The sequence below is a fragment of the Watersipora subatra genome, chromosome 7, assembly GCF_963576615.1.
Source record: "Watersipora subatra chromosome 7, tzWatSuba1.1, whole genome shotgun sequence".
Taxonomy (NCBI): Eukaryota; Metazoa; Bryozoa; class Gymnolaemata; order Cheilostomatida; family Watersiporidae; genus Watersipora; species Watersipora subatra.
In genome coordinates, this window is record NC_088714.1 from 64,398,064 (window position 1) to 64,415,907 (window position 17,844).

At 35.0% G+C, this 17,844-nt stretch overlaps 1 protein-coding gene across 1 annotated transcript; it reads left to right on the forward strand.

Moving 5' to 3' along the window:
• The first annotated feature begins 572 nt into the window (after positions 1-572).
• Positions 573-17,730, forward strand: LOC137400993 (uncharacterized). Its single transcript, XM_068087333.1, has 9 exons — positions 573-668; positions 4,405-4,579; positions 7,067-7,203; positions 8,298-8,409; positions 10,363-10,486; positions 10,676-10,808; positions 14,170-14,368; positions 16,485-16,592; positions 17,506-17,730. The coding sequence occupies exons 2-9, from the start codon at positions 4,433-4,435 to the stop codon at positions 17,728-17,730; spliced, it is 1,185 nt and encodes a 394-aa protein (XP_067943434.1). The 5' UTR covers positions 573-668; positions 4,405-4,432.
• Positions 17,731-17,844: the final 114 nt, after the last annotated feature.

Genomic DNA, 17,844 nt, shown 5'->3' on the forward strand with positions numbered 1-17,844 from the left:
TCTTATACCAACTGCTGTTTCGGTTCTTATATCAACTGCTGTCTCTGTTCTCATACCAACCGCTGTCTATGTTCTTATATCCATTGCTGTCTCTGTTCTTATATTAACTGCGGTGTCTGTTTTTATATCGACTGCGGTTGCTATTACTTCTATCTTTATTTTTAAACAACTGCAAGCACTAATTTTATATCAGCTGCTATTTCCATTCTCAGTTATAATATTTTCATAACATGTGTTATTATTATTCTAATAACAAGTGTGTCTTACACATACTTTGCATTTTTAGAATAATAACCTGAAGCTGTAGCCGATAGGTCTCAAAACTCCCTGACCTAAACAAGCAACCTGTGGAGCCTGCAACTCTGCCATTTCATCATTCAGAGTAAGTATTAACTGCGGTGTCTGTTTTTATATCGACTGCGGTTGCTATTACTTCTATCTTTATTTTTAAACAACTGCAAGCACTAATTTTATATCAGCTGCTATTTCCATTCTCAGTTATAATATTTTCATAACATGTGTTATTATTATTCTAATAACAAGTGTGTCTTACACATACTTTGCATTTTTAGAATAATAACCTGAAGCTGTAGCCGATAGGTCTCAAAACTCCCTGACCTAAACAAGCAACCTGTGGAGCCTGCAACTCTGCCATTTCATCATTCAGAGTAAGTATTTGGAAAAACTTCTACAAATTACGTCGAAAAGCAAATGATGGAAGCTGTGAGAAAAATGGTTCAGCTAAGTTCAGCCAAGAAAATAGGATTCATGCTTGTATTTTACTTTCAGCTGCTTAGGTATGTAGGGGTAACGGGGGCACTTTGGTCATAGGGGCACGTTGGGCCACCTAAATTTTGAGCATTTTTGTATTTGTTGGAGTTATCATTTTTTGATAACATGAGAGGAAGTGATGTCATAGATCAGCCTTATTGGTTTCTATCAGCTAAAGCAAGGTGGGCTAACACAGTTTAGTTTTAACTGATTTTTTTATGAAAAACTAAAATATTGCATCTGAACTATTTGAATCACATACTCCGATCTAACGTGGATACAGATTGGGTTGAACTATGTTATTACTTTGATATATATTTTGCTTGTTTTTTTGCTTTATCTAATGTATAACTTTCATACAAAATGAGCTGTGCAACATTTTCATTAGCAATATGGCTGGGGCACTTTGGGCCGCATGACCTGGGGCACTTTGAGCCATGGCTCAAAGTGCCCCAGGTCAATTATATTTGGAAATGTACCTTTGTTTTAGTTTATTTCACTGCGTATCATCACTATCTGTTGATAATGAACCTAATGTTGATAATGTTGTTTTAGTATATTACAAAGATGGTTTTTAATTACAAAAAAATTCCTGATACTACCCCCGCTGATGTAATGCGTACAGCAGTACGAATGGTAATAGAAGAAAGACAGCCTGTTATACAAGTGTCTATAGCTTGCTTTATACCACGCACCTCTTTAGCCAGATATGTGAAAGTAAGTCAGTCTTGTGGTGAAACAGAGGTAGTGAACTATCACAAAACAACTTCGGCAGAGAAGGTATTCAATAACACTCCAGAAAACATGCTTAAGGACTACCTTATTACAGCTGGTAAACACCACAATGGTTTGACCAAAAAACAATGCCAAGAACTGGCATGGTAGTTTGCCAAGAAACTGGGCGGCAAATATCTGGCTGTTTGGAATGAAAACCAATGTGCAGGAGAAACTGGATAATCAGATTTATAAAACGACATACTGTACTTACAATTCGTCAGCCGGAAGTAACTAGCCTATGTCGTAGCACAAGTTTCAACAAAAAGAATGTCAATGATTTCTTTGACCATTTGGAAGAAGTTCAACGAGGATATTGATTTCAAGCAAAAGACATCTGGAATATGGACGAAAGGGCGCTGAAAACAGTTCACAAACCATATGGCTCAGCTGTTGGGTGTGGCATTTCTCAAAGCATTTACAACAGGGAATATTACGTCTGAATTCAGAAGGCCAGGAATCTCTCCCTTTGACTGAAACGCCTTTTCTGATGATGAGCTCTTTGGCTTTTACGTGACGGACCGACCTGCCCCTGCTCTCATGCCGCCGCCGACTGATCAACCTGTTCCCTCAACTTTTGCTTCAAAAACGTTCATCTGCAATTTCATCTATACCTAATAATTTGAGGAAAGTGGTGCCAGAAATCATCACTCCAGAGGATATCCGACCCCATCCTAAAGCTGGGCTATGAAAAAATCTTGGACATTGCAAAAGAAAGTCAACATCTATAATTTCTAACCAATACTCCAGTGAAGCTGAAAAACGAGCTAAAAAAATGAAAGGCAGAAAGGTGAGGATTTTAATTCAAATAAGTGATTGAAAAATAAAATAACATACATAATAGATCTACTGTAATTATTTTCTATCATTATATAGCTGCACAATCTTTTGCTTCAGATTGCGAAAAGGGCAAACCCTGAAGAGGACAGCTCAAGTGAAGATGACAATGCAAAAGCTAAACTGGCTAAGCATAAGCATAAGATAACTTTGATGAAGTAATGCCAGATTCCAGGGCCATCACCAGTAGCGCCATAAATATCTTTGATTATGTATCGGTGGCTGTGTACGGAGCCAGATCAAAGAAAAACTATTTTGCAATGGTCACAGCTAAATCGGCAAATGATGTAGAAGTAGATTTTTTGATCATGCGCGGGGCAGTCAGTTTCTAAAGCCTGACACTAAAGATCAGTCTATTGTAGACATCAAAGATATTGTATTACTATTGTCTTCTCCTGCCGTCACTGGGGGAACAAAAAGAACGTTGGACAAAACTGAGTTTTCCGATTGATCTATCGGAGTATTTTTAAACATTATTTTTGTATACTAAATAGCGGTCAACAGCATCTAATAGCCCTAATTAATACGCATTGCATCTTACATAATATAAAGTCTGTTACTGTTGAACTTTAAGTTTTGGTTTTCATTTCAGTTTAAATAAAATCATGCGAAAAGCATCAAACATTACAATGTGGCCAAAGTGCCCCGACCCCTGGTCCAAACTGCCCCAGCCCCGGGGCACTTTGGGCCTCTCACATACAGCTTTTTGATATACATTTTTACAAAAAAAATATCGAGCGACTAAACCAACCAAACATTGATAGAATGTAGCAAACATATTAATTTCCCATAGTGTAAAATATGGTAGCTATCCGAGATCTACGGCTGACTCGACAGCATCACATGTCAAAAATGGCCCAAAGTGCCCCCGTTTCCCCTACGCTTTTTCTCCATGCTTTTCTCCATTCCACGGAATAAAGTTACAGATATAATAATGGACGTATGAGAAATTGTCTCGTTATACTTTGTCCGTTTATACTTTTTTGCATGTCTCTTTTTGCAATACTTAGCATGTTTAGCTTATTGTCGAAGCTGTTTAAAGCTCAAAGAGTCGGCCATTTCCTTCGCAAAAACACTCACTAGACATCCCTTTATTCTCTCTTTTATTTTCTCTGACTTTCATCTGTAAGCGCATAAATGTCTATCAACCAGTCACTCCTTCAGTATGTTCACTTCATTTATCTTCGAATGTTGCCTTAATTGTATTACTGAATGTTTAGTTTCTATCGGGTTCAGATCCCCGCAACATCTATCAATATGACAACTTTATCAGAGTAAAACACACCATCTTGTTTGTACTTTGTATACGAGCCTGGTGACACTTTGTGACATTTTCTATATGCTTGGGCACCTGTGTCATATTTATCAGGTTTGCCACTCTATTAGATATACCAGGTTATCTGTGTCCTATATATTACTTTCACTACTCCATCATATACCCTAGTTTCACTGTTTCATAATTTTGCCGCACATATGCATATTTTGCTAAGCACATCATGCCTTATTCTGTGTGCCTTTTCAAGAACTTCTTTACAGTTTGAGCTCTTCCATGTCATTTCACATTTTGCATAGTTCTTTTTTATTATAATTGTTATTTCCTGTTATATAATAACTAGTGTTGATCAGTGCACAAAAAAAGTTAAGGTTGGCCTGATAAAACGGAATGTGAAACTGACAATTAAAATTGGTATCTATAGATGAGCTGATTTGTTTTATCGTTGATTTGCAATCTCACTGGTCCCTTCGCCTTCTTTGCTTGTACTCATGTCAGCACCTTGTCTGGCAATACTTCAAAACCTCTTTAGTAATGTCACAAATTTACAAATTTATAAACTTATAGGATCCTAAAAGTTTTACCACCATTGCATCTCATTAACAATTATGTTAAGGAGCTTTTTAACGATGGCTTTTTTCTCTTTGTGGAGTTTGTTTCCATAATGCTAAGTAGGGGCATAGAGCGACTTGTTGTCTGTCATTTTTTTTACTATGGAATTGTCTGTTCATACATAATAAATTTTGCAGCAAGCACTTGATTGGGGCAGATATAAGAATGCAGCTTATCAGAAAACCAACCATCGCAGCTTTAGCTTGTACTGTAGCCCTCACCGTCTTTATACTACCACATATTCTTCCTATCAAGCCAAAGAAATTCCCTGCTTCAACTCCAACAGCTGCAGCTGCTAATGGCAGGAAAGAGGTTAGATGCCATTTTATGTATTTGTCATGTGATTTTTCTACTGTCATACCATGTGATCTATCGCTTTCATACTATCTAATACATCGCTTTCATACGGAGTGATCTATTGATTAATCTATCTTTTTCTTACCATGTGATTTACTAATTTCATATCATGTGATCTCTGGCTGGAAGCTTATTGGTTATCAAAGATTAATGGGCTGCTCATAGAGGCTAAAATAGATATGTAATGCCTATATGGCAATATAAAAACATGTTTAATGTGTTTGCAATACATATGTGTATATATACATACATATATACATACATATATATATATATATATATATATATATATATATATATATATAGTTGGATACTTGAGTGCCTCAGTATGTACAATGTTCACCCTACTCTTGTGACATTCATCAAGATGTCAATGACCAAATGGAAGACGGAACTGGAGGCTAATGGCAAAAAGCTGGCGAGTGTACAAATTAAGCGAGGCATCTATCAAGGTGACTCCTTATCACCGCTGCTCTTCTGCATATGCCTAAACCCTCTAAGCAATATGCTGGAGGAGACTCAATATGGGTACCAGTTTAAGAGTGGCACCAAGATAAACCACCTCTTCTACATGGATGACATCAAGCTGTACGCTAACAAAGAAAGGGACATTGATTCGCTAATACACCTCACTCAGGTATACAGCAAGGACATCGGAATGACCTTCGGTATTGAGAAATGTGGAAGGCTAATTCTTAAGAAAGGCCATTCTATGCTCACCAATGGCCTAAGAATGCCAAATGGTACCATCAAAGATATAGAAGAAGGGTACAAGTACTTGGGGATTATGCAAAGCAACATCAACCATGAAGCCGAGGTACATCACAAAGCCATTACCGATTACAAAAAAAGCCTTCGGCAGGTCTTACGGAGCCAGCTCAATGCCAAGAACCAAATCATGGCAATAAATACCTACGCACTGCCAGTAATAAGATATCCAGCAGGCATTTTAAAGTGGACTGAGGAAGCCATCAAGGAAACAGATATAGCAACTCGTAAACTGCTGACCATGCATGGAGCACTCCACCCAAAATCTGATACTACTAGATTGTATCTTGATAGGAAAGATGGCTGTAGGGGACTCAAAAGTGTACAGCAGACAGTGAAAAAAGAGGAGCAAAGCATCAAAGCATATGCAGCCTCCATGGCCATCTCAGATAAGTTGATAGCTGAATTTCAATCGGCTGCTCTTACAATGGACCTACGCCCTGATGATGAGGAAATTGACTGGCACTCGAAACCTCTTCATGGTGCTTACCACCGACAAATATCTAAGGTTGGCAATCTTCACCAGACATATATGTGGTTGAACAAAGGAAACCTAACAGCCAATACAGAGTCGCTAATCATGGCAGCCCAGGAGCAAGTGCTCCCAACAAGGCAACTCCAAACGAAAATCTATCACACTAGAGACGATCCTAGATGCAGACTGTGCAAAGATGCACCTGAGACCATCCAACACATCATCAGTGGATGCAGGCAGCTAGCAGGGAACGCATACACTGAGCGGCATAATCATGTCGCAGGTGTTGTGTATAGAAGTCTATGTGATGAGTATGGCCTTAATAAACCACAACACTGGTGGGAAGCTCCTGGTAAGGTGAATGAAATTGACCGCGCTAAGATCCTCTGGGACTTCTACATCCAAACTGACAAGCATGTCCTAGCAAACCAACCAGATGTAGTGGTGGTAGACAAGGAGAACAAGAGGGCTACTATAATAGATATAGCAGTACCCAATGACTACAATATAGCCAGCAAAGAAAAAGAAAAGGTAGAAAAATATCTCCCTCTTGGAGAAGAAATTGAAAAATGCTGGAATGTAAGAACAACTGTAATCCCAGTAGTCATTGGGGCACTGGGCGCAATAACACTGGCGCATAAAATGTGGCTTGCCCAAATACCAACAACAATCAACTCAGGTGAGTTGCAGAAAAGTGCGCTATTGGGAACAGCTAAGATCTTGAGGCGAGTGCTCAAACTCCCAGGTCTCTGGTAGGAGACCCGAGTTAGAGCAGAATTTACCACCCATACGGGGTATCCGGGGTGAGGAAACAATTTTTTTTTATATATATATATACATATATTATAATTGCATATACATATATGTATATATGTATATACATAAGATGTTGGCAACATTTAGTAGAGGTTGTACACAAAAATTTCACCATATGTATACATATATTTTCTATATGTATATATACATCTATATAACGTGTATACACATATATACTATACATAAGTACATGTATATATACATATATATGTTTATATATAATTTGCATGTATATGGTATATCTATTTATATATAATATATATGTATAATATATGTGTATTTTTTTAAAGTATATTTGAATAAGGCTTTATAAAAAGTGTTATCTCATTGGTATTATTTAACAAGCCAAAGGGTGTCACCTTCTTTTTTTTTCTGTATTTTAGATAGTGTACAGAGATATATCGCACTGCCTCCCCAAACCAGAGTATTTTCCAATGTATAAAGGACACTGTTGGGGTCGTTGTAACAAACAGCAAGTGTGTAATGTACCAGCTTCACAGACAGACGTCATTGCTGGCAGGTAACAGTCTAGATGTCATATGCTATTATTGTGTCATTTTTTATCAATGAGGCAGAATAATGGGGTACAACAGGCCGTAAGTTTAATATGTAAACTAGAGCATCTCTTACCTTTTTAACACATACCGGTGATATCATCGTCAAGCAGCAATCATTAGCCTTTTAAAGGTGAGTAAAAATACAAAAACGAATTTTTTGATGAGTTGTCTTTCCTACCCTGAACTATTTGGGAAAAAAGGATAACTCTGAAAGTTGAGCAATGCTCAAACAGCAAAGTCGATAGCCATCTGCTGTTAGCTATTATTATTTAGCTGTAGGTAACAGGCCAACTGAGCTCTCAAAGCTTATATCAAACTACCTAAATTTAACTGATTAACTGGGTTAAATTGACTAATGGTCGGTATTTATGAATTACTTGAAAGAATTTTCAGTTGTTGGTATGAGTGCTGAGAGCAAAGCGTGTAAAACTTAAAATCTCATCTGAGTGACGGATACCTCCTGCCTTGTTCATGTAGATTACAGATGAAGTATCTCAGCTATCACCAAAGCATTACTAACTATTTCCTGTAAACAAATAATGTGTATTATTGCAATTCGCATAGCAAGTGAGAAAAACCAGCATTTTAGAGTGTTGAAAAAAGACTTGCTTGAGGCGGTTGAATATAGGTTAACAAGATAATTTAAAAGATCAAGACTGGTGACGAAAGGTTAACAAATTTTTGATGGGTTTTTTCAGCTTAATCATGAGTCATACAGTTTACATATATAACTATAGTGAATAGGTAGTTATTATCTGTTAGCATATTCTGGTCCGCTATGTCTTGCATAAGTGAAGAAAGTTGTTTACCGCCATGAGAGATCGTCAATAATACATGTCGATATGTGTCATCGTACGCATAATTATTTCACAATGAAGCAAAGTGATCGGATGTAACAAAGGTTGTGCGCCCGGTTTTGAACCCAACTACCAGGGTTTGATTCCCGTGTCGGGTAATCTTTTTAACTAATAACTTCAAACAGGCGGGCACGGCTTTTACTATGAGAAAGATTTCATTGCCAAAACTCGTTTATATTAGCCCATCGATTACATTTTAGAGCGACTCTGCACTGTATTGCAAATGTCCATCTGGTGGGAGTTCGCAAATGTGCAACAACTGACTTTACAAAATGGTTGATGAAGAATGAAAAAATTACTTATCATCTGCGGGTAAGGATGAATGTCTAACATGTACTCTATCTGTAGTTAGTAATAGTGTTCATATAATAGTACTCTATATTTAGTTAGTAATAATGTTCATATAACTAGTACTGTACCTGTAGTTAGTAATAGTGTTCATCTAACTAGTACTCTATCTGTAGTTAGTAATAGTGTTCATATAACTAGTACTCTATCTTTAGTTAATAATAGTGTTCATCTAACTAGTACTATATCTATAGTTAGTAGTAGTGATATTCATCTAACTAGTACTCTATCTATAGTTAGTAATAGTGTTCATATAACTAGTACTCTATCTTTAGTTAGTAATAGTGTTCATCTGACTAGTACTATATCTTTAGTTAGTAATATTTTTCATATAACTAGTACTCTATATTTAGTTAGTAACAGTGTTCATATAACTAGTACTCTATCTATAGTTGGTAATAGTCTTCATCTAACTAGTACTCTATCTTTAGTTAGTAATAGTGTTCATGTAATCAGTACTATATATTTAGTTAGTAATATTGTTCATATAACTAGTACTCTATCTATAGTTAGTAATAGTGTTCATCTAACTAGTACTCTATCTGTAGTTAGTAATAGTGTTGGCCAGTGTTCATGTAACTAGTACTCTACCTTTAGTTAGTAATAGTGTTCATCTAACTAGTGGTCCTTGTTTATCCATTCTTCAATGACCTCATCTTTTCATGTTCAGATTCGCATGCTCATTGACCTTTTGACCCCCAGATTTCTTATTCAGGTGCTTCAATTTTTAAAAAATGTTTCTAAAATTGATTTCATTTTCTTAATTCTTATTATTTAAAAGCATTTTACGTAGGATTTTTTGTTGTAAAATATTTCCTAACAGTTTCTGATTTTTTTAACTTTGAATTGAAAGGAGCTCTAATCTATTGATTATAAATCAAAAATTTCCAAGTATTTTGTCTTTAAAATGTTAAACACATTCTGTTTTGGTTTTGAATAATTTTCAAACGTAGCAGTTTTTCAGTTGTCTTCAGTAATATTACAACACATAAATATTTCAAAAAGTGTAGCATCAATTTCATCGCTTGTTTCTTCTGTTGCATTTACATGTATTGCGCTGATATTAGCTGGTAGCAAGTGATACTTCTTTCACATTTTGCAACTTCATAGTTTTTTGAGTACTTCGTACATACTACACTGAGGTCCACTTTTAGCTGTTTCTGTTGTTTCTGTACAAGTCTAATGAATAGTTGCTGTGTTAAGTAGACTTTAGTTTGGTGATAGCGGAGATATTTTATCTGTAGTCTACATGAAAAAGGCGGGAGGTATCTGTTGCTCATATAAGATTTTTAAGTTTTACAGGCTTTGCTCTCAACATTCATCACAACAACTGAATATTTTCAAGCAATTCATTAGAACCGACAATTAGTCAATTTAACCCAGTTAATCAGTTAAATTTGGGTAGTTTGATATAAACTTTGAGAGTTTGGTTGGCCTTTTACTTACAGCTAAAAATAATAGCTAAGAGCAAATGGCTATCAACTTTACTGTTTCAGCATTGTTCAATTTTAAGAGTTATTCTCTTTTTCTTCTTTTTTGGTCTAGAAAGACGCGCTGCGATACATCTAATAGTGAATTTATAAGTTTTATAGCATGGTCAGTACTGTTCAGTAGTCATAAAGAGCAGGTAACTCAGAGATTTCTTTTACTTTTTTATTAGCTCTGGCAAGTACATGTAGGTTGTGCATATGATAAAGTACAACGACTTTTTCTTACGGTTAATTATTTGTTAGGTGCTGGAATTTAGTTTAACAGTTGATTTCATAATATTTAGTATAGTTCATGAGAAATTTTGTATACGGAAACTGAAATGAGTCCGATGGAGAAAATTTAGAGCATCAAGAAAGTAACTTGTAGCAGCTCAATAACTATTTCACCACATCCCTCATTTCAAATGACTGAAGCTTCCTGTTTCAGGATTTTAGAGTTCTGGATGAAAACTGTCCAATAGAGTGGTTTGAAAACTGCTACAATATAAAGTTCTGTGACAAAAGATATAAACCTGAAACTTTGAAAGTGGGTTTCTTTCAGAGCTCTCCAGGTAAATATACATAGACTTATTTATTAATAAAACATTTCTAAAGCATTTATATCAGTTTAAAAGGCTTGTTGGCAGAACAGGGATTACTTAAAAAGTCAAATTCAAATATTCAAAATTAGAATTGCAGTAATTATAGCCAATGTTCAGTGTAGCGCAAAAGTCTCTCTGTTTATTTTAATATGATTACAGGTAATATCCTAATTAACGGGCAGGTGAATGAGAACTCGACCCATATTACAATAGCCACAGCGATGCAGTACTTGGGGCACATGGCTACACCGGAAACCATCTTTTATGTACAGCTGAGAAACCCGACTGATAGGTACTTCATCTGTTAAACTTATGAAATATTTTAAGGTGCATACCAGCGCCTTTATTTAGGTGCATACCTGCGCCTAGTTGTCTCCTCATGATAAGTTTCTATAAGCATAAGATTATTTGTGTCTGGATTCGTCAGAGTATAATTATATGTCTTTCGCTTAATTATTTTTCCATATATCAGACGCATATCTATTTAATACAATGTATATATCGCATATAAATATATACTATATATAAAATCCGTAATACATAAATTACATAAAAATTCGTATATTTTTATATGTTGAATATATAATATAGTTATTTTCACAAATACACTGGCAGTTCAGCGCACTGTGAGAGTTTGTAAGATGTACCGCTAAAGTACAGAGAATAGCTATGCGCACAATTATTTGGTAATATCCAATGCAGCCAAGTGAGGCCGATGTTAACATGATGGGCTACTAAGTGGTAGGCTGTGAGTTTGAATCCCACACAACACAATTCTTTTCGCAAACTCAAACTGTGGGTTCAGACAGATGAATATTATATATGGCTATTCTTATAGTAAATAATGATCAAGTCCACTGTGTCATTGTGTGCAAAATGTGTGTTAGTCCGGATAAACATACTTTTTCATAATTTTTTGTTGATTTCATCTAAACACCACACACAAACTTCCCAGAATGCTCTGTGTTGTCTGTTTGATCAATAACAATATTTGGTTTCAACACTCTGTCTGGTTCTTGAGAGTCGGCTTCCTAAACACTCACCAGCGAGATATCTTACCAAAAGAATTCTCCAGGCACATGGCTTACTGTCAATTGATATTCATTTATGAAGTACACTGTATTTACGCTGAAATAGCCAGACACAGCTGATACTGAATCTAGAATGTTTTCCCACCAGGAAGATAAATTTATTTTCAAACATTTTGAATTTTTGATGTTTTTTTTAAACATAATGCTAGTGATGGTTTCACATACACCAAAAACCTTTAAACTAAACTGGTGCATCTGTGCTTTTCAAGCAGAATGAATCTTTTGGATTATGCTGGTACTTGGTACAATCTAGTAGTTTCTTGTTGCTTCTTATCTTTGAAAACTCTGTAAGCAAGTTTAATTGGCTGGTTTTAGATGTGCCAATACTTAACTTACAGTAGATACTGAATTAATAACGTTTATCACTTAACTTATGGTAGATACTGAATTAATAAGGTTTATTACTTAACTGACAGTAGATACTGAATTAATAAGGTTTTTCACTTAACTGACAGTAGATACTGAATTAATAAGGTTTATCACGTAACTGACAGTAGATACTGAATTAATAAGGTTTATCACTTAACTGACAGTAGATACTGGATTAATAAGGTTTATCACGTAACTGACAGTAGATATTGAATTAATAAGGTTTATCACTTAACTGACAGTAGATACTGAATTAATAAGGTTTATCACTTAACTTACAGTAGATACTGAATTAATAAGGTTTATCACTTAACTGACAGTAGATACTGAATTAATAAGGTTTATCACTTAACTTACAGTAGATACTGAATTAATAAGGTTTATCACTTAACTGACAGTAGATAATAAATTAATAAGGTTTATCGCTTAACTTACAGTAGATACTGGATTAATAAGGTTTATCACGTAACTTACAGTAGATACTGGATTAATAAGGTTTATCACTTAACTGACAGTAGATATTGAATTAATAAGGTTTATCACTTAACTGACAGTAGATACTGAATTAATAAGGTTTATCACTTAACTGACAGTAGATACTGGATTAATCAGGTTTATCACGTAACTGACAGTAGATACTGAATTAATAAGGTTTATCACTTAACTGACAGTAGATACTGAATTAATAAGGTTTATCACTTAACTGACAGTAGATACTGAATTAATAAGGTTTATCACTTAACTGACAGTAGATACTGAATTAATAAGGTTTATCACTTAACTGACAGTAGATAATAAATTAATAAGGTTTATCCCTTAACTTACAGTAGATACTGAATTAATAAGGTTTATCACTTAACTGACAGTAGATATTGAATTAATAAGGTTTATCACTTAACTGACAGTAGATACTGAATTAATAAGGTTTATCACTTAACTGACAGTAGATACTGGATTAATCAGGTTTATCACGTAACTGACAGTAGATACTGAATTAATAAGGTTTATCACTTAACTGACAGTAGATACTGAATTAATAAGGTTTATCACTTAACTGACAGTAGATACTGAATTAATAAGGTTTATCACTTAACTGACAGTAGATACTGAATTAATAAGGTTTATCACTTAACTGACAGTAGATACTGAATTAATAAGGTTTATCACTTAACTGACAGTAGATAATAAATTAATAAGGTTTATCCCTTAACTTACAGTAGATACTGAATTAATAAGGTTTATCACTTAACTGACAGTAGATACTGAATTAATAAGGTTTATCACTTAACTGACAGTAGATACTGAATTAATAAGGTTTATCACTTAACTTACAGTAGATACTGAATTAATAAGCTTTATCACTTACCTGACAGTAGATACTGAATTAATAAGGTTTATCACTTAACTGACAGTAGATAATAAATTAATAAGGTTTATCCCTTAACTTACAGTAGATACTGAATTAATAAGGTTTATCACTTAACTGACAGTAGATACTGAATTAATAAGGTTTATCACTTAACTGACAGTAGATACTGAATTAATAAGGTTTATCACTTAACTTACAGTAGATACTGAATTAATAAGCTTTATCACTTACCTGACAGTAGATACTGAATTAATAAGGTTTATCACTTAACTGACAGTAGATACTGGATTAATCAGGTTTATCACGTAACTGACAGTAGATACTGAATTAATAAGGTTTATCACTTAACTGACAGTAGATACTGAATTAATAAGGTTTATCACTTAACTGACAGTAGATACTGAATTAATAAGGTTTATCACTTAACTGACAGTAGATACTGAATTAATAAGGTTTATCACTTAACTGACAGTAGATAATAAATTAATAAGGTTTATCCCTTAACTTACAGTAGATACTGAATTAATAAGGTTTATCACTTAACTGACAGTAGATACTGAATTAATAAGGTTTATCCCTTAACTTACAGTAGATACTGAATTAATAAGGTTTATCACTTAACTGACAGTAGATACTGAATTAATAAGGTTTATTACTTAACTTACAGTAGATACTGAATTAATAAGGTTTATCCCTTAACTTACAGTAGATACTGAATTAATAAGGTTTATCACTTAACTGACAGTAGATACTGAATTAATAAGGTCTATAATGAAGTTTCCTCATCTACCTTACAAAGTTGATATAAAGTGTTGGAATTGCAGGGCAATATCCTATTTCTACCACTGGCATACGCTGCACAGCAACCAGCGTATTTTCACCAACATGACCGTTCAACAAATGGATGCCAAGTTTATGGATGGATTATTACGGCGGCTGCTCAAAGACCTAAAAGACTGTATCGGTGAACGAGGAGACTTTTACTGCGCTTTTAGGAGCACAGGCCGTGATGGTGATTTGGATGTATGTGTTAGTTTTAAAAAAAATACTATTAGAATGTAAATATGCAAAATAGGTTTGTATTTCTAGGTATATATAGAGTTGCTTTAAAGCTTTAAAAATTGATTCATTTCACCTCGTTTTAAAAAGTTAACAATTTCATTCCTAATTTTTTGGCATCATCAATCATGTAAGCATTGATTAAATTCAATATTTCAGCACAAAACATTACAATTTAGTTCCTAATTCTTCAGCTATTTTAATTTCAATGAATCTGCTCAATTCAATTTATCTAAATAAATGAAATCAATTCTTTATCAATTTTACCAAAGAATTGACTTATGACAATCTATCCAAATAACAATCAACCGCAATCACTTAACTACCCGTATTAGCTTAGCCACTAGACTGTTTGACACATATACACACATTTGACACTTCTTGACACATATACACATGTTTGACACTCCTTGACACATATACACACATTTGACCTTTCTTGACACATATATACACACTTGACACTTCTTGAAGCATTTACACACATTTGACCTTTTTTGACACATATATACACACTTGACACTCCTTGACACATATACACACGTTTGACCTTTCTTGACACATATATACACACTTGACACTCCTTGACACATATACACACATTTGACCTTTCTTGACACATATATACACACTTGACACTCCTTGACACATATACACACGTTGGACACTCCTTGACACAAATATACACACTTGACACTCCTTGACACATATACACACATTTGACACTCCTTGACGCATATACACACATTTGACACTCCTTGACACATATATACACACTCAACACTCCTTGACACATATACACACATTTGACACTCCTTTTACACATATATACACACCTAACACTCCTTGACAATTATATACACACATTTGACACTCCTTGACACATATACCGTATATGTGAAACAGTTACAAGCAAGAGCATTGCCTAACATAACATGGTAGCTACAGAAGAAATGAGTTTAGTATTTACAATTCTAATCATTATATAGTGGGAGACTTTATGATATAGTTTTATTTAAACTTATTTTGGATCGCTAAGTTTTCATCAAAGCTGATAGGCAGCGAAATGGCTGAAGTCTTTTGGTTAGCTAGTAATATTCAGCTTTTAATGCATCGAGCATTTGCATGAAAGTATAAGCACACCATAGACATCAACTACAGGGCAAGTGGTCAGTTCCCCAAATGAATACAACGTATGCTGTGACCTTTTCATTACAAACAATGATCTCTCCTCTACTTGGAAACTTTTACCATACAAAGTCTTAACAGCATTGCAAAACTTTAAAGAGCTTTCAGTGCAGTCATGATGTAGTTATATTTAAATGCATATATATTTGTTGATTATTGTGTTGAGCAACTGACATTAACATATGTGTATTGGTATGTGTTTGGCTGGTGTACATTCTGATATGTTACCATACATATAGAAATGTTGTTGTACACACGGATATGTATATTTAGATAGATTTAGATATTTAAGTCTGTAATAAATGAAGATATGTTATTTGTTGTAAGACAGATTTTTGTGTACCTTTGTGTATTTATGTATGCATGCAGATATTTGGGTTTGCATGCAGATATCTTGGTTTATCTGTAGGCTTCTTGGTTTACACATAGGGTGTCAGGGTGGTGCAGTGGTAGCACCTTTGACTCCAACCATGGGGTGGGTGGTTCAAGTCCTGCTTAATGCCGATCTGACAGCAAGCTTTCAACCCTAAATTTCTGGGCCTTTCGGATCTAAACCATATCTAGGCCCATCAAACTAACAATGTGGACACATTAAAGATCCACCTCTGTCTTTCACACACTGAGCAAGTGAAATGGCTACCCGGCTCTGTCAGACTCAACGTGTTGCCCTGGCATCCCTTCAGATTATTCTGACAATTTTGGAACTGGTAGATACTGAGAACTGGACCACCTCTTCTCTACCATACTGCTCGACCCAAGCATGCATCGCTAAGATGCAAGTCATTGTCGATTTTTGACAGACAGCCATATTATTATCGTATGGTTTGAACATAAACATATTGTAATGAATGTATGTATTTTGTTCATGCAATTATAATGAATATTTTTGCAGTGTCTGCTTCCCCACAGCATGTACTCAGTTTACATCAAAGAAGCCTTCAAGTTCATTCCGCGGAGTCAGTTCAGATTTAACACAACAGATGAGTATAGTGTAGACCCAGTGAGTTGGTACATAGATGTATTACTAGGTGTACATATATAACACAACAGATGAGTATAGTGTAGACCCAGTGAGTTGGTACATAGATGTATTACTAAGTGTACATATATAACACAACAGATGAGTATAGTGTAGACACAGTCAGTTAGTACATAGTTGTATTACTAGGTGTACATATATAGCACAACAGATGAGTATAGTGTAAACACAGTGAGTTGGTAAACAGACGTACTGTTATATGTATTTTGTTATACATGTGCATAAAATATTGCTTCCTCACTTCTGTTTACCCAATCAGGTGGCAATGTGTACTCAAGTCAGAGAGTTCTCTTGCTAGAGATTTGAGAGTTGGAGAACTCGTCGCTTCAATATATTTAAGCTATATATATATATTTCTCAAATTATGTTTTATGTCTGCATGTCGTTTGTCTGCATTCCGGCTATAGCTATTAAAATCTTTGGAATAAAGAATCCGTACTGAAAAAGATTAGATCTCAGACCCTACCATTCACCAGTTTGACACCCTACCCAATAGGCCACAGAGAATGAGTTGTTAGCTTGCCAATATAAGTCACTATATCAGAGCACATACCCAATGGCTTTGTATACCAAGCAGGGTGATTTCATAACTAAATGATTGTCATTATGTAATTATCTTACTAAAATTTTCCATTGGCAAACTGCCAGGCTATTAGCAAGTGGCAGGCAACTCCCATTACTTCTCATTGTTTATAAGCTGTTTTTTGATACTCGATCAACGCCGGGTAGCACAGCTATTTACATTTATAACGTATAGGCAAACTGTTATGTGAGTTCATGTATATATGCATACATGTGAATCTTTGCGTGTGCATGCGGTGAACATTCTTGCAATTGTGTGTAATTCATACATAATATTAAAAATCTGTTTTAGGCTGGTTTTGCCAGACAATTTGCTCAAAAGTACTTTCATGTCGGTATTCCGGAGAAACTCACACAAGAAACATATTCCAAAAAGAAAGACGGAAAAAAGAATGTGTTGTGGATATCAACTCTTAAATTGCTTGATGACTTCTATGAACCATACAGCAGAGAACTCGCTCAGCTATTGGGAGATAGCAAATACCTTTTTCCTGTCGATAGGGACGCACAATCATAGTCAACTTGAGTCAAGAATCAACTTGAGTCCGCTGCTGATCAATCTAGATTGCAAGATTGCTGCCATACGAAGATATGTATTTTGCTCGATAAGCATTTGTCGATTTTTACTAGT